Here is a 27,672-nt window from a genome sequence, read left to right on the forward strand (position 1 = left end):
ACTACTCTCTTCAAAGCTGTCAGACAGGGACATTTAAGTCTGCAGAAGTTTCTGCTGCCTTTTGTTCAGCTATGCCCTGCCCCCAGAGGTGGAATCTACAGAGGCAGGCAGGCCTCCTTGAGCTGTGGTGGGCTGCACCCAGTTTGAGCTTCCAGGCTGCTTTGTTTACCTATACTCAAGCCTCAGCAATGGCGGGCGCCCCTCCCCAGCCTTGTTGCCACCTTGCAGTTAGATCTCAGACTGCTGTGCTAGCAATGAGGGAGGCTCTGTGGGCGTGGGACCCTCCAAGCCAGGCGCAGGATATAATCTCCTAGTGTGCTGTTTGCTAAGACCCTTGGTAAAGTGCAGTATTAGGGTGGGAGTGACCCAATTTTCCAGGTGTTGTGTGTCACAGTTTCCCTTGGCTACGAAAAGGAATTCCCTTCCCCCTTGTGCTTCCCAGGTGAGGCGATGCCTCGCCCTGCTTCGGCTCTCGCTCATTGGGCTGCACCCACTGTCCTGTACTGACTGCCCGACGCCCCAGTGAGACGAACCTGGTACCTCAGTTGGAAATGCAGAAATCACCCGTCTTCTGTGTCGCTTACATTGGGAGCTGGAGGCTGAAGCTGTTCCTATTCAGCCATCTTGGGTGCCCCCTCCCAATTTTTCTCTTAAAATATATGTATATATAAGAACTCCAATTAGAAAAGAGAGAGTCAGATTGGATGCATTTGTGAGACACAACTATATGCAGCCTTTAAAAAAAACCCACTGTAAATAAAAGGCAGAAAAATTACAAAGTGAGAAAAAGATTACCATGCTAACACTAATCAAGAGAAAGCTAAAGTTATTCATATCAGGTAAGGTAGATTTCAAAACATTGAATATTACTAGGGACAAAGAGTAACATTTCTTGATGTTAAAAGGATCAACTCATTAAGACCTAACAACCTTAAATGTGTAAGTCCTAACTACAGAGCTTAAAAATTCATGTAGCAAAAACTTAGAGCCAAAAGAAGAAATAAATCGATAATACTAATCAAAAATTTTAATACTACTCACTCAGTAATCGCTTACAAATCAAAATCAATTTGTAAGCAGATACAAAATTAGTAAGGTAGGAAACATGAACAACACACTATCATCCAACGTTAACTAATTGACATTTATAAAAACACTCCACCCATGAACACCACAACGCACTTTCTTTTTGATTGTTGATGCACTTAGAACATTCACTAAGATAGACCATATTTTGGGCCATAAAACAAATCTCAGTAAGTTTTTTATTTTTTGAGACGGAGTTTTGCATTTGTTGTCCAAGCTGAAGTGCAATGGCACGATATCGGCTCACTGCAACCTCTGCCTCCCAGGTTCAAGCGATTCTCCTGCCTCAGCCTCCCAAGTAGCTGGGATTACAGGCGCGTGCCACCACGCCTGGCTAATTTTTTGTATTTTTAGTAGAAACAGGGTTTCACCATGTCAGCCATGCTGGTCTCAGACTCCTGATCTCAGGTGATCTGCCCACCTCAGCCTCCCAAAGTGCTGGGATTACAGGCGTGAGCCATCACTCCCAGCCAGTAAATTTAAGAGGACTGATATCATACAAAATATGTACACTTGTCCCTCAGTATTTGTGGGGGAATGGTTCCAGGACCCCCCACAGATAACCAAAATCTACACATGCTCAAATTCCTTGTATATAACGTCACAGTACTTGCCTACAACCTACACACATCTTCCTATATACTTCAAATAATCTCTAAATTACTTATAATACCTAATATAATGTAAATGCTATATAAATAACTATAGTATATTGTTTTAAAATCTGTATTATTTTACTGTTGTAATTTTTTTTCCTAAATATTTTTAATCTGTGGTTGCTTGAATCCATGGATGCAGAACTTGTGGATCTGGAGGGCTAACTGTAGTCTGATGAAAGAAAAATTAAACTAGAAATAATTAAACGAAAGACAGCAGCAAAAACTGCCACACAGTTATATATTAAACTACGTACTTCTCATAACCAATGTGTCAAATAAGAAATCATACAGGAATTATTACAAAGTATTTTAAACTAAATAAAAACAAAAACACATGGAATTAAAGTTTGTAGGATACAGTCAAAATGATACTTAAAAGGATATTTTAGCATAAACTGCTTTTTAGAATAAAAGAAAAGTTATAAATCAATGATTTAGGTTTCCACACTAAGAAACTAGAAAAAATACAGTCAATTAAACACAAAGTGAATGGAAGAAAATAATTAAAATAACAGCAAAATCACTGAAACAGCAAACAAAACAAAAGAAAGAATAAGAAAATCATTGAAACCAAAACTTATTCTTTAAAAGATTAATAAAATTTATTAACCTCTAGCCAGGCTAATCAGGAAATGAAGACACAAGTGATATATCAGAAAAATAGATCTTACAGACACTAAGAGGATACGGGAATATTATAACACTTTTATGTCAACAAATTTGACAACTTAGATGAAGTGGACAAACTCCTCAAAAGACGTGAACTAAGAAAGCTCACCTAAGGAAAAAAAGATAAGTAGTCCTATATCTTTTAAAGAAATTGAAATTATCATATAAAATGTCTCCACAAAGAATGATTTTACAATGTATATGTATATCAAAATATCACCTTATATACCTTGAACATACCATTTTTGTCAATTATACCTCAATAAAGCTGAAAACACAAATAATAAAGTAAAATAAAATATCCCCACAAAGAAAGCTCTAGGGCCAGATGGCTTCAACAATGACTCTACCAGCCATTTAAGGAAGAAATAATAATCTATAATAAGTCTATAAGTAATAAAAACATGGAGCCAGGCACGGTGGTGCACACCTGTAGTCCCAGTTTCTTGGAAGGTTGGGGTGGGAGGATCGCTGGATCCCAGGAGTTCAAGACCAGCCTTGGACTTTTGAGAGATCGTGTCTCAAAAAAAAGAAAGAAAGAAAAAGAAGGAAAAGGAAAAAAAAGAAAGAATATAAATTAACATAAACAAACTATTCTAGAAAACATCAGGAACACTTCTCACCTCATTTCATGAGGCCAGCATTACCCTAATAATAAAACTGAAGACATTACAAGAAAACCAATAAGCCTCATGAACAGAGACGCACAAATCCTTGTCAAAATTTAAGAAATCAAAACAGTAATATATAAAATTACCAAGTGAGATTTATTCCAGGAATGACAGGTTAGCTTAATGCTCAAACATAATCAATGCAATTTACCATCTTAATAGACTGAAAATAAAAAGCCACACAATCACAGAAAAGGTTTGGAAATAAAATTTGAAAAAAAACAACACTAATTTTTTATTTTAAAAAAATCACTAAATATCAGGAAACTTCCTCAACTTGATAAAGGACACCCATGAAAACCCTACTGTTTTAACATTACACTTAATGGTAAAAGATGAATGCTTCACATTCATCAGGAACAAGGTGAGGATGTACACTTTTGCCACTTCTATTCACTACTATACCAGTAAAATAAGGCAAGTGAGTGACATAAGCTAAGTGAAATAAGGCAAGAAAATGAAATAATAGGCACACGGCTTGATTTATAGACATTATGAAAATCCTAAGACTATACAGAAAAAAAGCAACTAGAGCTAATAAGAGAGTTTAACAAAGTAATTCAAGATCAATATACAGAAATCAACCATATTTTTAATACTAATACTAGAAACTATATTGTTTAAAAATACCACGTATAACATAAAATATGAAATATTTAAAAATGAAATATGTGTAAGACCCGTATACTGAGAAGTAAAAAATATTGCTGAGAAAAATTAAAGACCTAAATATAGAGAGAGACACACCGTGTTCATGAATCAAAAGATTCAACATTGTCAAAATGTAAATTCTCCCCAAATTGATCTACAGATTCAGTGCAATCCTAATGAAAATCCCAGTAGCTTTTCTTCCAAAATTGAAAAGCTGTTCATACACTTATATGCAAAATCAAAAGACCAGGAATGGCCAAAATGAATTCTGAAAAAAAAAAAAAAAAAAAAAAAAAAAGGTGGAGAATGTATACTATCTGCAACTACATACTTCCAAGATTTACTATAAAGCTACAGTAATTGACACAGTGTAATACTAAGGAAAGACATGTAGATGAACAGAATACAGGGTCCACAAAAAGACAAGCACACACAGCCAACTGTCTTCCATAGGTTCCAGGATAATGCAAGGGAGCAGGGGGAAATACAGTCTTTTCAATAATGATGCTGAAAATTGGGTATCTATATGCAAAAAAATGAATCTTGACCATTATATCACCTACATATAAAATTTTAATTTGAAATGGATCATAGGCCTAAATGTAAGAGCTAAACTATAAAATTTCAAGAAGAAAACTTAGGAAAACAATCATTATGACTGAGTTAGGTAAAATTCTTAGGACACAAAAAGCATAAATTGTGAAAGTAAAAATTGGATTTCATCAAAATTAAACTTTTGATCTTCAAAAGGCACTGCTAAGAAAATGAAAAGGAAAACCACTGATGTAAAACATCTTTCTGATAAAACATCTGTATACTGACCATAGAAAGAACACTGTAAGACAAGCAATTTGGTTTTCTTTAAGGGACAAATATTTGAACATATACTCTGCAAAAAGATAAGATATCCAAATGGCAAAAATAAGCACAAGAAAAGCTGGTCAAGTTCGTTAGTCATTAAGGAAGTGTATATTAAAATGACAATGAGATTCAACTACATACCAACTTGGATGGCTAAAATTTAAAAGACTGACAATACCAAATGATAGTGAGGAGCAACTAGAACTCTCATCAATTATTGGTAGTTTCTTATAAAGTTGAACATACACTTACCAAATGAACCAGTAATTCACTCCTAGGAGTTTATTCATGAAAAAATGAAACTATATGTCTACACAAAGACTTGTAATTGAATGTTCATAACAGTTTTATTCAAAACAACCAAAAACTGGGGAAAATACTCAAATGTCCATGAACTGGTTAATTTATCAATAAAATGGGAATACCACCCAGTAATAAAACACAAAAACCTACTGACATGTGCATCAATGTGGATCAATCTCAAGAGCATTATTCTAAGAAGCCAGACATAAAAGACTACATAGTATGTGATTCCATTTATACAAAGTTCCAGATAAGTCAAAACTATAGTGACAAAAAGCAGGGGGAACAAAACAGTTGGTGGGGACATAAAATTGACTATAAAGGGAAATGAGAAGTTTTGGGGGTGATGGAAATGCTATCATGATTGTGGTAGTGGTTACCTGATTCAATGACTATCAAAACTCATTAAATTGTACACTTAAAATTGGTGAATCCTACTGCATGTAAATTATCTAAATAAAGTTGATTTTAAAATAATAAAGCACATACACACCAAAAAATATATGATTTATCATATACAAGATTATTTATAAATACTAGGGGTGAAAAGATAAATAACATGTGGTTCTGCACCCAAGCTCCCTTGACTGACGACGAAAACAAGACATACGTACTGATGGTCAACATTTATCACAATAGTGTAATAAAAGAAACCTGCAGGCTTGAACATTAGCCCACGTGAGGGACAACGAACCCAGACTGCGAGTGGGAGACAGAGAGAGTTAGGAAAGGCTTCTTGAAAGAGGTAATATCCAAGATGTGCCCTGAGCGATAATGAGCTATTCATTCATTCATCCAAAGTGACTCAAAGGCTGTAACAGATGACAGATTTAAAAATTACAGTATAGTGAGGTAAATCCAGTGACAAAATTGTGCATAGCACATTATGGGAGGACAGAGGATGAGTAATCAAACCAGCCTAAGTGGGCCCAAAGACAGCTTCCTAGAGGCAACGCCCAGAGTGGAGTCTTTGAAGCAGTGATTCACAACAAAAAATGGGCATCAGAATCCCTTGCGAAACTTTTTCTGAACAAACATGACTGATTTGAGTCCAACCTAGCCACGTGCATCAGAAAACTTCAGGACGACCAGAAATCTGAAGTTGCCCAGGTGAATCTGATGTTAAGTTTCATCATTACATAAGAAACTAGCTTATACAAAGAGCACCCACTATATCCATAATAAGAATAACAGCCAGTACTTACTGACTGCTTTCTACATTAATCCCCATAATGACCCTATGAGACAGGCACTCTTATGAACAGATACGCGTTTTTGTTTTTTGAGATGGAGTCTCGCTCTGTCACCTGGCTGGAGTGCAGTGACACAACTTCGGCTCACTAGAAACTCTACATTCCGGGTTCAAGCAATTCTCCAGCCTCAGCCTCCCGAGTAGCTGGGATTACAGGCACGTGCCACCACACCCAGCTAATTTTTGTATTTTTAGTAGAAACGGGGTTTCACCATGTTGGCCAGGATGGTCTCGAACTCCTGACCTCGTGATCCGCCCACCTCAGCCTCCCAAAGTGCTGGGATTACAGGCGTGAGCTACCATACCCAGCCAAACAGATGTGCATTTTAAAAAGATCTCTCAGGCCCTCATACACTTCTTGTGAGAATTTAAAATGGTGCAATCGCTTTAGAATAATCTGAAGGTTCCTTCAAAGGCTAAACACAGAGTTACCATATAACACAACAATCCCACTCCTAGGTATATACCTAGGAAAAATGAAAACATGCATCCACACAAAAAATTGTGTAAAAAGGCTCACAGCAGCACTGTTCATAATAGCCCAAAACCTAAAACCACCCAAATGTCTATCAATTGATAAAGGTATAAACAAAATGTGGTATATCCACAGAATGGAATACTATTTGGGAATAAAAAAGAATTAAGTACTGAGACATGCTACAACATGGATGGACCTGGAAAATGCTAAATTAAAGAAGCCAGTCACAGAAGACCACATATCATATCATCTCATTTACATCAAATGTTCAAAATAAGCAAATCTGTAGAAACAGAAAGTAGATTAATGATTGTCCAGTGCTGAAGGGGAAAGGTAAGTGACTGCTAATGGGTATGGATGGTTTCTTTTTGAAGAGATGAAAATGTTCTAAAATTGATTGTGGTGATGATTATACAACTCCATGAATATACTAAAAACCATTGAATTGTACATGTTAAGTGGGTAAATCATGTGGTATACAAATTGTATCTCAATAACTGTTATTATAAAACAAAGATGTCTCAGAGTGGAGGATGGGTCCAAACTTGCGTGCACAGGCTGTCATGGCCATGCAAGTACAATTATCTACTGCAGATATAGTCATATTACTTCTAATTTCAGAATACTTACAGTTTTAGGGTTATAAAAGAAACTTTATACATATTTAGGTAAGGGAACTAACACACTGTAGGATGTCAATATTCAACATATTTGTGTCCCTAGCACCACTGGCATAATTCCAACCAATTTCACAAATCAGACAAACCTGCTGCAGTAATACAGGCAGAATTTCTAGGGGTGACCTTTCTTTCTCCTCAGCTTCACACATATAAGACATGCAGATCATTACAGGCCATCAAGCAAATGTCTGACAGCAAAAACTGTGTGATCCTGTCTAGAAATGAATTTCACATACCAGACATAGGAAAGGAAAATAATTCTATAAAATAGAGTTTGGGCTTGATTTCATTTGTTACCAAAAAAAAAAAAAAAATAGATTCTATACTCCTTAACTAGAAAGTTTTTGTTTCACAATATAATTATTCATTTATTTAAAAAATACTTACTGAGGCCAGGCACGGTGGCTCACACCTGTAATCCCAGCACTTTGGGAGGCCGAGATGGGTAGATCACCTGAGGTCAGGCGTTTCAGACCAGCCTGGCCAACATGGCAAAACCCTGTCTCTACTAAAAGTACAAAAGTTAGCCTGGCATGGTGGCAGGCACCTGTAATCCCAGATACTCAGGAGGCTGAGGCAGGAGAATCGCTTGAACCCAGGAGGTGAAGGTGGCAGTGAGGTAAGATTGTACCACTCACTGTACTCCAGCCTGGGTGACAGAGCGAGACTCCGACTCAAAAAAAAAAAAAAAAAAAAAAAAAAAAAAACTTGCTAAAAGCTGCACTCACTACGTGCCACACAATGTTCTAGGTGTTGAGGATACAAAACAATGCCCTTATTCTCATGGAGCTTAAACAAACAAAAGAGGTAGGAGAGGTACTGCTTGTGATTGACTGAATAATATCAGATAGGGATAAATGCCCAAAGCAAGGAAGGGGGATACAGTGCTGGGAAGGGTAGGAAACACAGGGTAGTAAATTTGTGCCATGTGAGCAGAGACCTGAAGGAATAAAGGCATCAGGCATATAGAAACCAGAGGAACATAGGTCCCAGATAGTTCCCAAGTTACAGAATAGCAGGGTAAACACTCTGAGGAGGGATCAATGAAGCCAGAGGAACAGAGTATGCCAAGGAAGAGACATAAGAGATGAGCTGAGAAAGCAAGATTTGGGGGAGAGGGATAATATGATTACTCTGTGGAGAGAAGGATTAAGGGAGGAAACAGGCACAACAATTAGAAATTACTGCAATGATCCAGGCGAGATATGACGGTAACCTGGACCAGAGAGGCAAGAAAAGGGGTAGGAAGAGGTATCAGATCCTGAATATACACTCTCAAGACAGATCCCTACGTAGATAGGGGCTTTCTTGAAAAACTGGACGTGCCGGGCACGGTGGCTCAAGCCTGTAATCCCAGCACTTTGGGAGGCCGAGACGGGCGGATCACAAGGTCCGGAGATCCAGACCATCCTGGGTAACCTAGTGAAACCCCGTCTCTACTAAAAAATACAAAAAACTAGCCGGGCGAGGTGGCGGGCGCCTGTAGTCCCAGCTACTCGGGAGGCTGAGGCAGGAGAATGGCGTGAACCCGAAAGGCGGAGCTTGCAGTGAGCTGAGATCCGGCCACTGCACTCCAGTTTGGGCGACAAAGCAAGACTCCGTCTCAAAAAAAAAAGAAAAACTGGACGTGGAATGTGAGAGAAGAAGACAAGATAAATCAGGGATGACTCCAAGGTTTTTGGCCTGAAGAATGGAAAGGTCATTTACAGAGATGAAGAAAACAGGGTAAGAAACAGGTTTAAGGGAGAAAAATCAGTGCAGCTTTGAATATATTAGGTTTAAGGTAGAAATTACATATCCAAGCAGAGAATTTAAGTGAATACCAAGTATGAAATTCAGTAGTTGAGGCTGAAAATAATTTGTGAGTCAATAGTGTAAAGATGCTACTTAAAACTTTATCTTTATATTTATTCAGTCTATTCCCTAGAGGATGAGTAGGCTGTTTCCGTTATTTTGCCATTAACAGCATTGCTGCAATAAGCATACTTAGAAACATTTCCTTATGCTATATATTAACATTTTTATTTGCATAAGCTTCCTAAAAATGGAACTGTACATTCAAAAGGTATGAACATTTTATATTTTACTAAAAACAGCCAGTTGACTGTATTACAACAGGATTGTAGCAGCTCACACCTGCTCAATCAGCACAACCCATTTTCCTACAATGAGTGATCACTAGGTGTTAGTTATTCTTTTAAAAATTTCTTGCCAATCAAATGGATGATTAAAAAGTGGTATCTCATTTTAATTCCCATTTCCCTGAACATATTTGCATAAATTCATTGGCCATTTGCAAGCACTCCTTTGTAAAATGTCCATTTTATTACAGGATTGCTTATCTTTTTCTTATCAAATTAAAGGCACTCTAGCATATAAGAAATAGGAAATCTTTGTCTGGCAATATGTGGCAGTTATTTCTCCCAGTCTATCACTCACCTTTTGGCTTCGTTATGGGATGCCTTATGCCACAGGAAGTTTTAAATTTTCATGCAAACCTGCCAATCATTTCTTTTATGGCCAGGACCACCTGTCTCACATTGAGACCCTCATGGTTGTAAACACATTCCTCTAATGTTTCTTCCTATTATTTTTATAGTTTTATTTTTTATATCCATGTCTTTCATACATCTGGAATTTACTTTAGAATATGGAGAGAGGCAGGTAGTCTAGTTCTGTATGCCAGGTGAACAGCCACTTATACCAACACCATTTATTAAGTAAACCATCATTTCCCACTGAAATGCCCTGTTATCATATGCCTGACTGACCTGGGCAGCCATGCAGTCTTGACCAGAAATAAATTCTGCATAAAAGCCTGACTAAAAATAAGTCAAAGTGCCCTAGTACTTTATATAAATATACAAATTACACAGAGCAGTGACATATAAAATTCAGAGTCAAGAATGCTCTAAGGGAAGGGGAACAACAGAAAATGTGAAAAGAATTCAAGACATGGCTTCTTCTTGGCCTGTGGCTCTGCCTTGCCAGGATGACCAGCCACAGGAAGGAACACAGAGCAAACAAACTAAAAACAGAAAAGGATGAATAAATTCTGAAGTCTCTGGCTCCCTCCAGTCTTTCCTGTCACGCAATTTTACGAGTTAATTCCATCCACAGGCGCTATAGCTCCCCTGCCTGGACGTACAAGGTCAGTTTAAGAAGGTCTCCAGACACCTCTATTTGGCTGGAACAGGTGTGACCTGCCAAAGCTGATGGTTCATTTAAACTAAACAAACTCAAAAATGGTGTTAGTTGTTTTCTGACCCAAAATATCTAAATCAAGGCAGTTAAATGGTAATTCATAAAGTGGTTTAACAAAAGGGTGGCAGTAAAGAGATGAAACAAGACTTTGTTTCATTTTTCTTGAGTTCACAAAATGCTGAGGAAAAGGAATTCCGTGGGTACAGAGGTCCTGCCCAACCTTAGGTGGAATGTACTGGTACCTTCCCTCCACTCAACCTATGTCCAGCAACTTGGGGAGAGAGATCCCTCTTTCTTCACCAGGCACTGACCCACCCCTTCCCACTCCTACTCACATTTTATCAGCTCAGAAATACAAAAACCAGCTACTTACAAATCCTTGACCAAAGATGAGTCCACTCTATATGAAAGAATAGCACAGGCTTTATGACAAGTTAGAAGGATAAAGAAGGAAGGAGAAAGGTAGCTAGTCAATCTGAATTATACCCTCTGTGATCAGTGGAAAGCCTCTAATAGCCAGAATGACTATATGCCCATTCACCACTAATAGCTCTACAGTGCAAATACTAACGCATTCCCCAGTGCTTTTCTACTTTAAAAACCACCCTTAGGGAGTCACGAAGAACAGAAAGATGAATAAAGCACAGACTGGCACTCATAAAGACATTGCAATAAACTTCCAGTTTCTCATTCATGGCTAACCTGGTTTAACGTATCCCTATTACATAGCACCTCCAAGAAAATAAAAAACATTCCATAATTAGTTCAGCCTTCTTTCCTCATCTGAAGGGAAAGGAGAATGTAATTTGTCCTTCCTGGTGAGCTCAGCACAATTGTTATCTCCATTTTCCTATCGTTCCTTTCTCTCCAGCTTTTTCTCAACATCCTTGCTTCCAGCTGGTCCTGGAGGAGACCCAGCATCCACTACCTGCCTGCTGCCTCTAATTCCTTGAGGGAAACCAGGGGACTTGCTGCCTAAGGGCATAATGGTCCTCACTTTGCTGTGCTCCCTAATTTTTTTTCTTTTTTTTTTTTCCAGATGGAGTCTCGCTCTGTCGCCTAGGCTGGAGTGCAGTGGTGCGACCTTGGCTCACTGCAAGCTCTGCCTCCCAGGTTCACTTCACTCTCCTGCCTCAACCCCGAGTAGCTTGGATTACAGGTGCCTACCACCACGCCCGGCTAATTTTTTGTATCTTTAGTACAGACGGGGTTTCACCGTGTTAGCCAGGATGGTCTCAATCTCCTGACCTTGTGATCCGCCCACCTCAGCCTCCCAGCGTGTTGGGCTTACAGGCGTGAGCCACCGCGCCCGGCCTCCCTATTTTGGCTTTGTACCCAGACAGCCTCTGTGTATATGCAGGATATGGAACTTGCTGTCTCAATCAGTACAATCTACTTAATTTCATCATGATCAGCACAGTTCATATAGCATGAGGCCAATTCCAAACCAATAAATATAAAAGACTCCTTTAATGTGATAAACTGATTAATCACAAATCTATTTGAAGTGGAAAATGTTGGGGGTTTTTTTGTTCTTTGTTGTTTGTTTGTTTTTGTTGTTGTTAAGGGCTCTCTACAAGCTCTTGTTAGTATGACTTTGAAAAGAAGAAAATGAGATAGAGCCTTATAACCCTCTTTCTAGCAATATGAACAACTCCCAAAAAGAGTCAACAGGCTAAGATGCTGTTGTGACTTGTCCTCAGGGAAAGTCCTCAATTTTTTTTTTTTTTTGGAGACAGGGTCTCACTACATTGCACAGGCTGGCCTCAAACTCCTGGGATGCTGGGCCTATAGGCATTTCAATAGTGAAGAGTATTAAAGGAGAAAAATATCATGAGAGAAAATAACACTTTCAACATAACAGGCCAATTCTGGCACCCAAAAAAACATGGCATAGTGTCAAGGCTGACCTTGGCTGGTAAAGCACTTGGGGAATATATGCAGGCTTTAAATGAGGCCCGGAAAAATCGTACACCCACACCAGTGGGCCAGAGATTTGGCAGGAAGAATAAATCTCTACATCACTACAAAATTGCACTGCAGAACAGAAAGATCGAAACACATGGGGCAACTGTGCTACTGACTTAGCCTATAGAAATACCTCTTCTCATGTGAGATGATAAATTTTACTTATTGTTCATGACACAGCTTAGCACTCTGTTGTTACTTGAAACTGAAAGCATGGGGACTGATACAGTATCACTAAAAAAAAAAAAAAAAAAAACAGAGGTCGTGATGTAGGTAGGTTTAGACTCCAGAATGATCTCTTCTTAGGCAACTGCGGGATGCAGAAGGGAAAATCACTTGCATTCTTTCAGGCCAATTCTATCTCCGTCCAAAGATTCACCCCCATCACAGCTAACTGGAAGTCTGAAGTAACTGCCCAAAGATTTCAGCTGGGCTAGGAGCCAGTGGATTGCACTCTATTTACTAAGCCTATGGCAAGATCATACTACCCAGGTAACTGTTGCCAAACCACTACAAGACTTTCAGGAGCACCACAAAGTAGTCCCTGTTGTACCACAGTGTCCACAGTGACCTAATTTGATTCCCTTATCCTTGCCATTTTGGATGAGAATGCTGGAAGTAACGGTAACAACTGCATAGAGAGAAGATGCATGTATGCATGTCCATATGTATATAATCAGTTTTACAGTGTACCCAACATATGAAGGTACTTTTCATGGAAACAATAAAGAACTGCAAAAATTGAAAATAAAGAAAATAGACTTATCCTTTAAAACTTAAAATAAAAATGAACATAATATAAAACTTTCCCTTAACAACCCTAACTTACAACATCTGCCTCAGCTGAATGTCCATATCATTCATCAGATCCTGTAGTATTAAGGGAATCTATAAAAGTGATCAACACAATTTACAGATGTATAGATGTATATGTTTGTATACATCTATAAACTGTATGTATTTGTAATGAATTTATTAACTTGTTAATATGCTGGAATAGCAGGATCAAAATAATTGCAATGAAAAGTGTTAACACAAATAACTACTACTGCTACTACAAATAACGATAATAGCTAGTGCCTGCTTCAGCAGCATATACACTAAAATTAGAATGAAATAGAGATAAGCAATTATTTTTTCAAATTAAAAATAAAAATAAATGATAATAGCTAGTCCTGAGTGCTTACTATAAGCCAAGCATTATTCCAAGTATCTGATATGCAATGTATTAAATCTTCACAACCCTAATAGGTAGATATTATTATCCACATTTACAACTAAGGAAACTGAGACATGTAGAGTTTAAGCAACTTTCTCTAAGTCACACAGCTAGTCCATGCTCTTATTCATTATACTGCCTCCATAATTAGCTAATACTCTAAATTAAAATTATTCACAATCATGATTTCAGTTGTTCCAAGTCAATTAATAATTATAATAGAAATTTCAATGCATATTTTAATAATGAGTAAAAAAATGACTGCAAGTCTACAAGGAAATGAGACCATATATCTGTTAGAGGGTTATCAAAGATTTCATCATTACATGCTATCAAATGGCATTCACTCAAAAAGACTTACAAAGAATTCCAGTAGCCCTTGAAGAGATGTAAAATATCAGCTGACCAGGCTGATAAACTACAACATTCTACCTACCCTAGATCTATAAAGATCATAGATCACCAAGCTAGATGAAATCATCAAAACTGCCAAACTAAAAAAATTGCTATTGTAACACAAAAATTCAGAATTAAAGGGTGGATTTACTAAATCGCTGAACATCCCTAGAACCCTGAAACCATCTCCAAAGCTGCCCCTTCTCCGAAATGTTACAATTCACTCCTCCAACAAGCTCACAAACTTAAGATAAATGTGAACCTTATAATGTGTGTAGGTATAGAAGATGACATTTGTTAGAAGTCAGAATTCAGTACTGTTGGTGGTCCATCTCTTCACTGCAGGACAACACTTATTTTGACACACATAGGACCTGTATCACCTGCTTGACACCTGCTGAACTGCATGATATAACCTTTTGGGTATATCTTATATTCTCACCTGTAGTCTACAAATGCCCAAAGGGTGGGATCTGCATCAATTTGTTGTGTTCTAAGAGTATCTAAACAAATGAGGAATCTAGAAGTTTAGTCACTCAGTAAATATCTGCTGAATCAGTGACTGAATAAGAAGTAAATAATTCAAGAAAATAATAATAAAAAAAAAGAACAAGAGGCAAATAGCAAGATAAAATACATCAACCTGAAATATGAATTATCATGTGTGCTTTTATTTGGTGCTCAAAAGAGCTTAAAAAGGCAGCTGACAAATAGTAGTCTAATGATTTTCAAGATAAAAAGGGAGTTGTTTCTTAGTACCTTTTACCAAAGTACCTTGATCATATTCGTATTTCAACAGTCAATTAAGGAATACAAGCTTCTGGGTGGGCACATTTATATCATTTTTGTTTCTTTAATAAAAGTACTGAGTGGAAATTAAATGTAAACAAGTTTGACAACAAAATCTTATCAGCCATTCTCAATCAGCCTGAGGTTACAAAAATGTCTGTGAACAAAATTCTAGGATTATTAAACCCAAACTGGCAGTACTCAAGCAAGACTCAAACTTAACTCCCTTTTCTTTTCTCCCTTACATGTACCTTGGATAATAATACTGACCTACTTTACAGGGCTATCATGAGGATTAATCAGCTTAAAAATGCTAAGCACATCAGAGATAAAGACAGCTTATATACGTATTGTTAACCACTTTTATAATTAACAAATTAACTAAGATTCTTGTTTCATGAAGCAAACCATTTTATTACTTACTTAAAACTAATACTGCAGGTTTTTAAAAGTCACAGATACTTCACACTAACGAGTATGCTCGTTAATAAGTATACGTTTTCTAAAACACTCAAGTAGCTTTATAGAATGTAGGCTGAGTATTACAGATAGAAAAAAAAACTCCGATTAATTATCCCAGAATAAAATTATTAAATGACAGTTTCTCCTGATCCTTAGACTTTTGAACCAGAAAGTCATCTACCCAGCTATCAGAGGCAAGATGTCCTACTAGTTTTGATTATAACCATTATCACCAAAATCAGAAAGGGGTGCACAGCCTCCTGAACCACCTGCCATTCCTAATAAGGAATAGATGGGGCCCTAACAAGGGCAATGTTGAGATCTGAACATTTCCTATGGCACATTCTGCCTTTTATATCAGTTATGCCCATAGAAACATGCACTTCAATAACAGGAAGTCATTACAGGGTCCCTTCCACTTCCTTTCAGTTCAGCTGGTTTGCTTTTCAGCAAGAGCTGATTAACATGACAGAGTTATTGCGCCCTTGAGATGCCGGAGAGCAACCTGAGAAGCTGGTTGAAAGCCTTACTTCTACCACGGTTAGAAGCAACCACAGTTTGGGAATTGAAACTTTTGGACTTTCTGCTTTATAAATCTCATTTATCAAACACCAGGAGAGCTGTTACATATGGTGATAGGCATTATGGAAATGCTTAGACTGAATACAAAATGCAAATGTGAATTGGATTAAATTACCTGCAAGAGGGAAACCAACTCAGGAGGAAGTAAAAGGAACCAATCATAGAGATGAATCAAATAGAGTTGCACAGAAATGTTAGAGTTTGCTTATAAATTGTTACCCTTGGGCTTATAAATAAGAAGATTTCCTAGTATGTCTACAGAGAATTGTACAATTTAGCAGAGTCAAATTAGATTGCACTAAATAACTGCCCCTACCACGGTTCTTGTCTATTCAAGATAGGGAATGAGATTAGAAGACACTTAGGTAAGTTCAGATATCCCTAATAAACACAGAGATTAGCTTACCCTAAAATCCCAATATTAGAAATCAGAGTATGTGTGAGGAAAGGGGAACTATTCATTTAGCTGAAGAGTACTGTTTACAATGTGGCTGGGTAGGAATATCAGAGGCATGGTAAATTAAGGTATTTATTGAATTTTTTTCTATGGACAACCAGTCTCTAGTTTAATAAAAGAGCTCAAGATTTACTTAATGTCCACTTAGTCACTTTACTTGTAAAAAATAATATTCAGGGGAAAAAAAGCTCGTTTTGTTTGCTTGCTTTATTCAAAAAAAAGAAAAAAAGTGGGGGAAGGCACACAAGACTTCCTAAAATGCCAGCCCTGTAACTTTATGTCTTAGAAAATTACAAAATAAATTCATGGACAAAAACCATAAGGAAATTAGTAATAACCCTATGATGCCTCCAATCACAAAAATTCTGTCTGCTTTGTGGAGGAGGGATGAGTTATATGTCAGAATAAAGGTGAGAATGAAGGAGAGAAAAGTCATGTGAGAGAGGAATGTGCAAAAGACTTATAATCCAATACTTTTTTTTAAAGTTGGACATTGAGTTTAGATGGGGCTTAATAAACTGCATCTGAAAAATGCTTCTGGGAATCACCCGCCTCTTTGCCCTCGGCCAAATCACAAATGAGTCATGGACACACCTAAGCTAGAACCCTGTGTGCTGCCTGACACACTGGGAAAATATCTGGGGCCTCAATTACCAGGAGTTTCAGAATTTGATGTGTCTTTGAAATGCCTCCTTCTTACCACATACACACACACACACACACACAGTTGGTCACATAAGGGTATTACTAATGTGAGAAGTAGAGAAATGAGAGTACAAATAAACCACAGTAGTCTCAGGGTCAGCAACAGCAATAGTTAACTGTTACATATTCTCAAGAAGGAAAAAAAGGATCTCCAAAACCCTTAGAATCACTGAGAAATGCTTTATATCACTGCTCTGGCATATCTACAGAATGCATCCCAAAAAAAATGAATTGATGTGCCTTGCAGCTGAACCACTTAGAGACAGAGTGTGTAATATGGCATACGATGACTAGCAGGACAGAATCAAGGCACACATTAGAAGACTTGTCCAGGTGCATCTCCTACACCACTACCTTCTTTCAACTTTCCTTCCCCTCAGCAAGGTCAGAATATGTGGCTCCCAGGGTTGTTTGCATTTTAACAGGAAATGAAGTTTCAAGGCAATGAAATAAATCCTCCTTCAGACTAGTGCTAGATGACCACACCCATGCTGGTGGACACCCTACTAGGACTAGAAATATTAACAAGTCCAATCAGCAGAGTAAGCGTTGATGGACAGGCATTACTCCATTCACAGTCAGTACTGCAAAGCAAGAAAAAGAAACTTAAGTTTGCCACTTGGGTTCAAAACTCTGTAAGCCCCTTGGAGGTAGGCCACCATGGAATTAACTCCTTCAACTCACTTCTTCACACGTTCAAAGCCTTAGAGGGAACAGTCATACACTCACTTTTTAAAATCGTTCATATTTCAAAGTCAACTGATCTGGGCAACTTGATCTGGGCCAGGTTGAAATCACAGACCTGCTCAGAGTCCCCCCAAAAATTATCTTTTAAGGAAGGGGCCTTCCATCATGCTCCCTCCCCAAATACCACAGAAGCTACTTGGGGGTAGCATTCCTGTGGGCCAAGACCAACAGATATCTCTAACAAAGTAAGCCTGCCACGGACTTCCCTTCCATGTCTAGCAGCTCTCCAGGTCACGGTTCTCAATAAGCAAACACAGAAAACAAGTTCATTCTCTTCTTCCCACTCATTAAAAACCAACCCAAATCGTATCCATATTTAGAACACACCTACCAATGAAAAAGTTAAATGAAGAGAGGGAGGCACCCACCCACATAATCTTTCCATTCAAAGAGGCACTATTCCAAGCTGCTATGGAGTTTATAATTAACAGACAAGCTTAACCAACAACAGAAATTTCTGGAATCTCTTGTAATTTACACTAGAGTCTGCCTTATTCCAAATTTAGATCACAAGCATGGGCTGGATTCTGAGGCTGAATCCCAACGCCTTCTTGGCACACCTCTAGCTTGGGTTTCTTGCAGTCACTCAGCCCTGCTGGGGAGGGCGTCTGCAGGATGACTGAGGGCCAGCTGACCCAGTATGCAGACAGACGCAGAGCAGCTGCTTTGCCAGAGCTCACTCACATCCAAAGGCCCAGCAACACCTACCATTAGCTCCCTGGAGCTGCATCAGGAGGCTGTGCTGGAGAAATGTCTAGTTGCACTCAGATGTATTCATTATGATGCCTTCTACAGATCTTTGCTATCATTGTTCTGTGAGGTTTTTGCTTCCTTTCCCACCTGCTACCCCAGGGTGAACCCTCTCACCCAGGTTCCAAGACCAAGGTGTGCAGTGAGGCATATCTGAGCACCTGACTGCAGTGAGGCTGCCTGATAGAAGACCAAGCCACAGAGAAGACAGATAAGGAGGGTGGAAAGAGGGTGGCCATCACTGACTACTGTCGGGGCATATGAACCAGAGCAACTCCATCTTAAACAGGAGCTGGGTAAAATGAGGCTGAAACCTACTAGGCTGTATTCTCAGATGGGTAAGGCATTCTTTTTTTTTTTTTTTTTTTGAGATGGAATTTCGCTCTGTCCCCCAGGATGGAGTACAGTGGTGTGACCTCAGCTCACTGCAACCTCTGCCTCCCGGGTTCAAGCGATTCTCCTCCCTCAGCCTCCTGAGTAACTAGGATTACAGGCACGCGCCACCATGCCCAGCTAATTTTTGTATTTTCAGTAGAGATGGGTTTCACCACGTTGGTCAGGCTGGTCTCGGACTCCTGACCTCGTGATCCACCCGGCTTGGCCTCCCAAAGTGTGGGGATTACAGGCGTGAGCCACTGCATCTGGCCCAGGTAAGGCATTCCAAGTCACAGGATGAGACAGGAGGTCAGCACAAAATACAGGTCATAAAGACCTGATAAAACAGGTTACAGTAGAGGAGCCGGCCAAAAACCCACTAAAACCAAAATGGCCACAAGAGTGAGCTCTGGTTGTCCTCATTGCTACACTCCCATCAGCGCATGACAGTTTACAAATGCCATGGCAACGTCAGGAAGTTACCCTATATGGTCTAAAAAGGGGAAGCGTGAATAATCCACACCTTGTTTAGCATATCATCAAGAAATAACCATAAAAATGCACAATCAGCAGCCCTCAGGGCTCTGTCTATGGAGTAGCCATTCTTTTATTCCTTTACTTTCTTAATAAACTTGCTTTCATTTTGTACTGCGGATTCGCCCTGAATTCTTTCTTGAGAGATCCAAGAACCCTCTCTTTGGGTCTGGATCAGAACCCCTTTCTTGAACTATATTTCTGTCTGTAACACTCCTAGCAGTTGTGTGGTGTCTTCTTTATCATGTGAATCCACTTCATCAAGAACTATCAGATTAGAAGAGGAAGCCTACTCCTTTTACAGGAAAGGGAACTGTGACTCAGAAATAGGAAGAAACTTGCCCAGGGCCACACAACTATTTCCTGGTAGATAAAAAAACTAGATCCCAGTTCTCAAATTCCCAGCTTAGGCTTCTTTCCCTGTATCTCCAGAGACAGTATCAGCCTTTACACGGGATGGTAAAACTGCACGGTAGCGTAATTTCTGAGGTGTGACATAAAACTGCCAGACACTGCATTCAATATTTACACAGATTACTCTACCTATGAAAGAGTATTATAATTCCCATTTTTACTTATTTATTTATTTTGGGGTTTTTTGTTATTGTTGTTTTTTGTTTTATTTTGAGACAAAGTCTTTCTCTGTTGCCCAGGCTGGAGTGCAGTTATGCAATCACAGTTCACCGCAGTTTCAGTCTCCAGGGCTCAAGCGACCTTCCAACCTCAACCTCCCAAGTAGCAGGAACGACAGGTACACGCCACCATGCCCAGTTAAATTTTTTTTTTTTTGTATCTCTGTGTTGCCCAGACTGGTCCCCAACTCCTTGGCAAGCAATCCTCTGGCCTTGGCCTCCTAAAATGATGGGATTACAGGTGTGTGCCACCACGCCCAGACTATAATCCCCATTTTAGATTACAGATGTAATGCCTCCATTAGTTTTATCTGATTTCAAACTCCACCATAATCTTGCTGTCTCTATGGGAGGACTAGAAAGATCTCTTCCCAGTTCCCAAAATACTCCCTTCAAAGGCTGGCTAGGGTGGTACAAGTCCTTCAAAGATCGCTGGAGTGAAGTTCCTAAACCCTGGCTGAATGTAGACATTCCCACAGGAAAGAGCATACTGTTGGGCTCCCTCCGAATGCATTACTTGTTAGACGCTGGCTCTAGCCTAGGGAAAGAGAGGACACACTTAGGAGCTTAATATGAGATACCAGTGAGTTTTAACAGGAGGAAAAGAAAGAAGACTTGGTTTTTAATCTGTGCCAGTATGAAGACCATTTGTAAAAGTCAAGCTTCTTCCTGCCCCCTCCATGGTATCTGTATATGATACCTTTGTATTCTATTAATTGGTAAAATACATAATAAATAGGATTTACTAATTTCTGAATTAGTGGCATTTTCAACTGAATTTTCCTTTTAGTAAACAACAGAATCATCTGAAAACCTACAGTATTGAGTGCACTGTACACGGAAGGGTGTTCGTCTGTAGATGACTCTACAAACCCCTTCCTTGAAATCCCAAGATTTCAGGGTCCACAGGTTAAGAAACCCCTGGCTAGAACATGGGGCACTGCCCCCAGATGAGCAGGCCTGGTGTATGTCTCATAGCAGGCTTCCTGAAGGAACCTGATGGCAAAGAATGAGGAAGTGGAAGCCCATCAACCACACTTCACATCCTTCACAACTGTGCCTAAGCCCCACAGCCCTCTTTCCAATTTTAATTTTAATTTTGCAACACAAAAATTAACGATTATAAATTTACACTGACATTTGGGCAGGGAAACTATGGAACACTGTCACTTACTATAGAAGGGAATAATAAATATGACAGAAGAGGAAGACGGTGTCACAGAAAAAATTCAATTCATATTGATGCCAAATGAAAGGGTAAAATCATCTCGAAAAAACTGCAAGGTTATTCTTTAATGAAGCTTCAGTGTCTGGAATGATCTGTATTGAATGAAAAGGGTGGCAGGTAACAGAAAAAGGAGCAAACACCTATGCTAGTGTGACAAATATGAGGTCACAATTCAAGACGCTACCTTAAAATTTCTCACCAAAAGAAGACTCATTTACACATCATCACTACTAAGAGACTCTTATAAATCCATGCTACACATATACTGAAAGTCATACTTAGATTCTTTAAAAGTAAAAATAGGGCCAGGAATGGTGGCTCACATCTATAATTTCAGCACTTTGGGAGGCCAAGGCAGGCAGACTGCTTGAGCTCAAGAGTTTGAGACCAGCCTGGACAACATGGCAAACACTCCATCTCTACTAAAACAAAAATTTTTAAATTAGCAGGTGTGTTGGCACATGCCTGTAGTTCTAGCTAATCAGGAGACTGAGAATGGGAGGATATCTGCAGCCCAGGAGGCGGAGGTTGCAGTGACTCAAGATGGTACCACTGTACTCCAGCCTGATTCTGTCTCAAAAAAAAATGTAAAAATAGGAGGAAAAAAATAAAACTTAAACAACAACAAACTTAAAATACATGCAGCACCTGTTACAAATCAATTAAAAGCACTGAAATTTAAGGAAACGAATTAGCCCCCTACCTTTCCAGCTTATCCTCTTCTATTACCCACTCTTACCAGTCTCACCACACTACTCAGCATGCCCTGAACAAGTATTGCACCTTTATATCCACATCACTGGGTATCAGGTGTGCAATAACCTGAGTGATGCTGCCACATTCATTCATACACCCAAGTGCACATGCATGCACACACACACACACACACGCCAAAGTTCTACTCAACATCCAAAGGCAGAACCAATCTCCCCTCCCCTACACCTCTGGTGTATTCTTCAACTTACATAACACAGACTTGCATGACAGCATTTGCCATGGGGATCACTGCAGTCACATCATCACCATATCTCATTCATCCCTCCACTCTTAACACCAATCACATTGCTTAGCACAAAACATATAATAAAAGCATGTTGCAGAAACAAAGGAATCAATATAGGTAATCAGGAAGTAAAGCTTCTGATAGTGATTGTGTGAGGATTACCTGATCAAAAACTGTCATAATTCTCAGCATTAAATTACTGGGGGATATGGTTTGGCTGTGTCCCCAGCCAAATCTCATCTTGAATTCCCACGTGTTACAGGAGGGACCCAGTGGGAGGTAAGTGAATCATGGGGCAGGTCTTTCCTGTGCTGTTCTCATGATAGTGAATGAGTCTCATGAGATCTGATGGTTTTAAAAATGGGAGTCTCCCAGCACAAGCCCTCTTCTCTTGTCTGCTGCCATGTGAAATGTGCCTTTCACCTTCTGCCATGATTGTGAGGCCTCCCCAGCCACATGGAACTGTAAATCCAATAAACCTCTTTCTTTTGTAAACTGCCCAGTCTTGGGTATGTCTTATCAGCGTGTGAAAACCAACTAATACAATGGGCAAAATCTATTTTATTCTAACCCTGAACTAACTAGTCATCCTCCCCTCCCTGGGTAACTGACATTACATACGTTCTCTAGTAAGACAAAAAATAAAAAGTCTTGTGGTGGCACATGCCTGTAATCCCAGTTAGTCAGGTGGCTGAGGCATGAAAATCACCTGAAACTGGGAGGTGGAGGTTGCAGTGAGCCAAGATCTCACCACTGCACTCAAGCCTGGGTGACACAGTGAGACCCTATCTCAAAAAAAAAAGAAAAAAAAAAAAAGAAAAGTCTGTTTTTCCATCAAAAGGCTTGAATTAGACACAAGGGTTCCAAACAGGAGGGAATCCCTGCACCGTTCAAAAGAGCCTCCCTGAAAACTGAACACTTGGTGGAGAAAGCTCCAACCAGGCCCTCTGCCATTGTGTCCTCCAACTTTCCATTCTCACCAATAATCAAGACAGACAAGGTGCACTCACCTGGCTTGTTTCCTTCCCTCTCATGGCCCAGCTGCCCCTTGGTGTTCAAACCACATGTGTAAACTTCCCCATCTTCCAGCAGGAACACAGAGTGGTTTCCCCCACAGGCCACCTCCTTGACACTTCTGTCAGATATGAACCCACACACCTGGGGCTCAGCCACAATTCCCTGCAGGTTGGTGCTGATACCAGGTTGGCCCAGAGACCAATATCCCCAACATAACATTGTTCTTATCTTTCAGGGAATCATGTAGCCTAGGAGAGAGTTAAAAAAAAAAATTATTTTTAATTAAAAAGAAATAGGTCATAGAAAGTCAAGTAATGAATGTAACCAATTTAAAAAATAACCCTCCTCTTAATATTCTTCAGATATCTTACATCTCAAAATAAAACATATTAATACTGTTGAAAGCAGTTATGTTATAATGATGCTACTTTGTATTTTAATAAGAGTTTAAAAAACAGTTTAAGTAAATTGTGTTTGTTTAAATGAATGAGTGAACAGACAGAATATGGTTTTCAGATCACTGTTTAAGAATCCTGAGGGCCGGGCGCGGTGGCTCAAGCCTGTAATCCCAGCACTTTGGGAGGCCGAGACGGGCGGATCACGAGGTCAGGAGATCGAAACCATCCTGGCTAACACGGTGAAACCCCGTCTCTACTAAAATACAAAACTAGCCAGGCGAGGTGGCGGGCGCCTGTAGTCCCAGCTACTCGGGAGGCTGAGGCAGGAGAATGGCGTAAACCCGGGAGGCGGAGCTTGCAGTGAGCTGAGATCTGGCCACTGCACTCCAGTCCGGGCGACAGAGCGAGACTCCGCCTCAAAAAAAAAAAAAAAAAAAAAAGAATCCTGAGTACAGGAGATGACCTGAAACAATCTTGGCAAATCATTAAGTTAGTAACAGTTTTGAAAACACTCTCAAGACTTCACCTTATCCTTTCTCAATGCATCATTCCTTTGAATTTTCTGCTTATTTTAATGTTTTAAAAATTTTTGAATCAATTAACTCCTTTACATACCCTAATATTAGATTGGTTAGTAGGATTTCACCACTTGAAGTGAAGACGAAAAATGGAAAAAAAATAAAAAATGTTATCTTCTCTGCCATTCCCTTTTACCCTTGGTTCCAGCTCTGAATCAAGCCTCACTTCCTACCTGAGACACTCTGGGATTGTTACAGTGACAGTCAGCCTGCATCCCTCTGACATGTCTACTATACTGCCTAACTGGTAGCTTTCTCTTTATATCTTTATGACTTAACTCCCCAAAAAAGATTTTAATCTCCTTCAACAGAGACCACAGTATAACACAGACCTCTTCTATTTAGCAGGTAATCAACTTTTGCCTGATTACTGACACTACCCTAAAGTTTCAATGCCTTTTAACAATTAATGTTTCCCTTTCATACAAACAAAAAAAAAATCTCATCTCTCGCTACCAATTCACATCACAAGAATGGCCAGGTAACAACAAGTGTTGGCAATAATGTGGGGCTGTTAGAGAACCATCCTACACTGGCTTGTAAAAATGTCTGGCAGTTCCTGAAAAGAATAAACATAAAGATACCATATGATCCAGCAATTTCACTCCTAGTTATAAACCCAAGAGAACTGCAAGACTACGTCCACACAAAACCTTATAAAGGAATGTCCACAACAGCATTATACACAATATCAAAAGGAAATAACCAAAATGTTCATCAACCGATGAATGGTTAAATAAAACATGGTATATCTATACAATGGGATATTATTTGGCTGCAATATGGATGAACAGTGAATGTATTATGCTAAGAAAAAGAAGCCAGTCACAAAAGTCCACAAATTATATGATTCTGTTTACATGAAATGTATAGAACAGGCAACAGAAAATAGACTAGAAAATAGACTAGTGTCTGCCTAGGACTGGAGGGAAAGAGGAGAATTGACAGTGACTGTACCCGTCCTTTTGGAAGGTGGCAAAATGTTCTAAATTTAGGTTGTGGTGATGGTTTTAAAACATGGTAAATATACTAAAAACCCCTAAATGTTATACTTTAAATAGGTAAATTTTAGGCCGGGCGTGGTGGCTCATGCCTGTAATCCCAGCACTTTGGGAGGCCAAGACGGGCGGATGACCTGAGGTCGGGAGTTCCAGACCAGCCTGACCAACATGGAGAGACCCTGTTTCTACTAAAAATACAAAATCAGCCAGGCATGGTGGCACATGCCTGTAATCCCAGCTACTCAGGAGGCTGAGGCAAGGAGAATTGCTTGAACCCAGGAGGCAGAGGTTGCAGTGAGCTGAGGTCCTGCCATTGCACTCTAGCCTGGGAAACAAGAGCAAAATTCTATCTCAAAAAAAAAAAAAAAAGAAAAGTACATTTTACGGTATGTGAATTATATCTCAATAAAGATTTTTTTTTTTTTTTTTTGAGACGGAGTCTCGCTCTGTCGCCCGGGCTGGAGTGCAGTGGCCGGATCTCAGCTCACTGCAAGCTCCGCCTCCCGGGTTTACGCCATTCTCCTGCCTCAGCCTTCCGAGTAGCTGGGACTACAGGCGCCTGCCACCTCGGCCGGCTAGTTTTTTGTATTTTTTAGTAGAGACGGGGTTTCACCGTGTTAGCCAGGATGGTTTCGATCTCCTGACCTCGTGATCCGCCCGCCTCGGCCTCCCAAAGTGCTGGGATTACAGGCTTGAGCCACCGCGCCCGACCCAATGAAGATTTTTTAATTGTCTTTAAACCTCCTTTCTCTTGCTATATGTGTACTGCCTCTGCGGGTCCACATCAGCCAATAAGGCTTTCTTGAGTTTAATTGTGAGAATTGTCATTACCAACATAATAGGCACAAAAGTATTTTTTCTACAACAGAAAGGAGGAGGGAACAACCCCTAGCGTTTAATATGGGAGAGGTATCAATTATTTCAATATTTTATTTTGCTCACAAAGACATAAGAGGGGAAGTTTTATCTAATGCTTTGCTCAGAAATGAAATACTGTAACTCCAAAAGTTCTGACTACTGGTAAAGTTGGAAATCTTAAGTGGATGGATCTTCTGTTTAGGAAAATACCTCATGCACCTCTCTGGTTTTGAAAGAAAGGTCCAAGATTTAGAGACGAAAGGAGATGGGGGAAATCCCAAGCATGCCTTATAAAATAGTAGATGCTCCTATTTAAGATATCAAATTAAGAGTGTGTGATTGGCTGGTCATGGTGGCTCACGCCTGTAATTCCAACACTTTGGGAGGCCAAGGCAGATGGATCACCTGAGGTCAGGAGTTCGAGATCACCCTGATCAACATGGTGAAACCCCATCTTTACTAAAAATACAAAAATTAGTCAGGCGTGGTGGCAGGCACCTATAATCCCAGCTACTCGGAAGGCTGAAGTACGAGAATCGCTTGAACCCAGGAGGGAGAGGTTGCAGTGAGCCAAGATGGCGCCACTGCACTCCAGCCTGGGCAAGAAGAGCGAAACTCCACCTCAAAAAAAAAAAAAAAAAAGAAAAAGAAAAAAGAAAAAACAGAAAGCGATTGAAGCCTGTAATATGGCTGCAAGTCTGGAACCTGGCCAGTAAACAGTAGATTCTCCGTGGCAGAGAACAGCAGATGGATTTAGAGAACAGTGGTCTAACACTCAGTTTGAAGTTGTTGCCTGTTCTGTAACTACTTTTGAAAATCCCAAATCTTCTATCAAAGTTAAGACACAACAGCCTTACAATAACTGTATTTTGCCAGGCATGAATAAAAAGAACCTTGAAAATAAGCCCTCAGTAGCCCTCCGGAAGACTGACAACTGAGCAAGAGTTTTGGATGAGCCATAAGAGAACCTAAATGCTCTTCTTCCCCTTGGAAATTCTTAGAAATTTGAGGAAGACACTAAATCTCTAATCAGCATCACCTTGGGCTTGAATCACTTTATCTGGATATTAAAGAAAATAGTGACCAGGCACAGGGGCTCACGTCTGTGATCTCAACACTTTGGGAGGCCAAAGTGAGAGGACAGCTTAAGCCAGGAGTTTGAGACCAGCCTGGGCAACATGAGACCTTATCTCTACCAAGAAATAAATAAAATCAGCCAAGTGTGGTAGCACACACCTGTAGTCCCAGCTACTTGGGGGGCTGGGGTGAGAGGATCATTTGAGTCTACGAGGTCAAGGCTTCAGTGAGCCGTGACTGCACCACCATACTCCAGCCTGAGCAATAGAGCGAGACCCATCTTAAAAACAAACAAGTAATGCAAAAGATTGGTCTTAAGGACATTCAGATTACATTTCAGTTTCCAAATATACTTTTTTGTTTTTTGTTTTTTGAGACCAAG

General features: G+C 39.6%; 1 protein-coding gene across 2 annotated transcripts in view; it reads right to left on the minus strand.

Moving 5' to 3' along the window:
• HERC3 (HECT and RLD domain containing E3 ubiquitin protein ligase 3) overlaps positions 1-27,672 on the minus strand; it is a 123,074-nt gene that overhangs the window by 86,717 nt on the left and 8,685 nt on the right. For both annotated transcript variants that reach the window (XM_017848385.1, XM_017848386.1), the window contains exon 3: positions 23,372-23,626. In XM_017848385.1, the coding sequence (XP_017703874.1) occupies positions 23,372-23,597 (226 nt within the window). In that variant the 5' untranslated portion in view covers positions 23,598-23,626. The remainder of the gene's footprint in view (positions 1-23,371; positions 23,627-27,672) is intronic.

Source organism: Rhinopithecus bieti, unplaced genomic scaffold, assembly GCF_001698545.2.
Source record: "Rhinopithecus bieti isolate Rb0 unplaced genomic scaffold, ASM169854v2 scaffold_31076, whole genome shotgun sequence".
NCBI classification, from domain to species: Eukaryota; Metazoa; Chordata; class Mammalia; order Primates; family Cercopithecidae; genus Rhinopithecus; species Rhinopithecus bieti.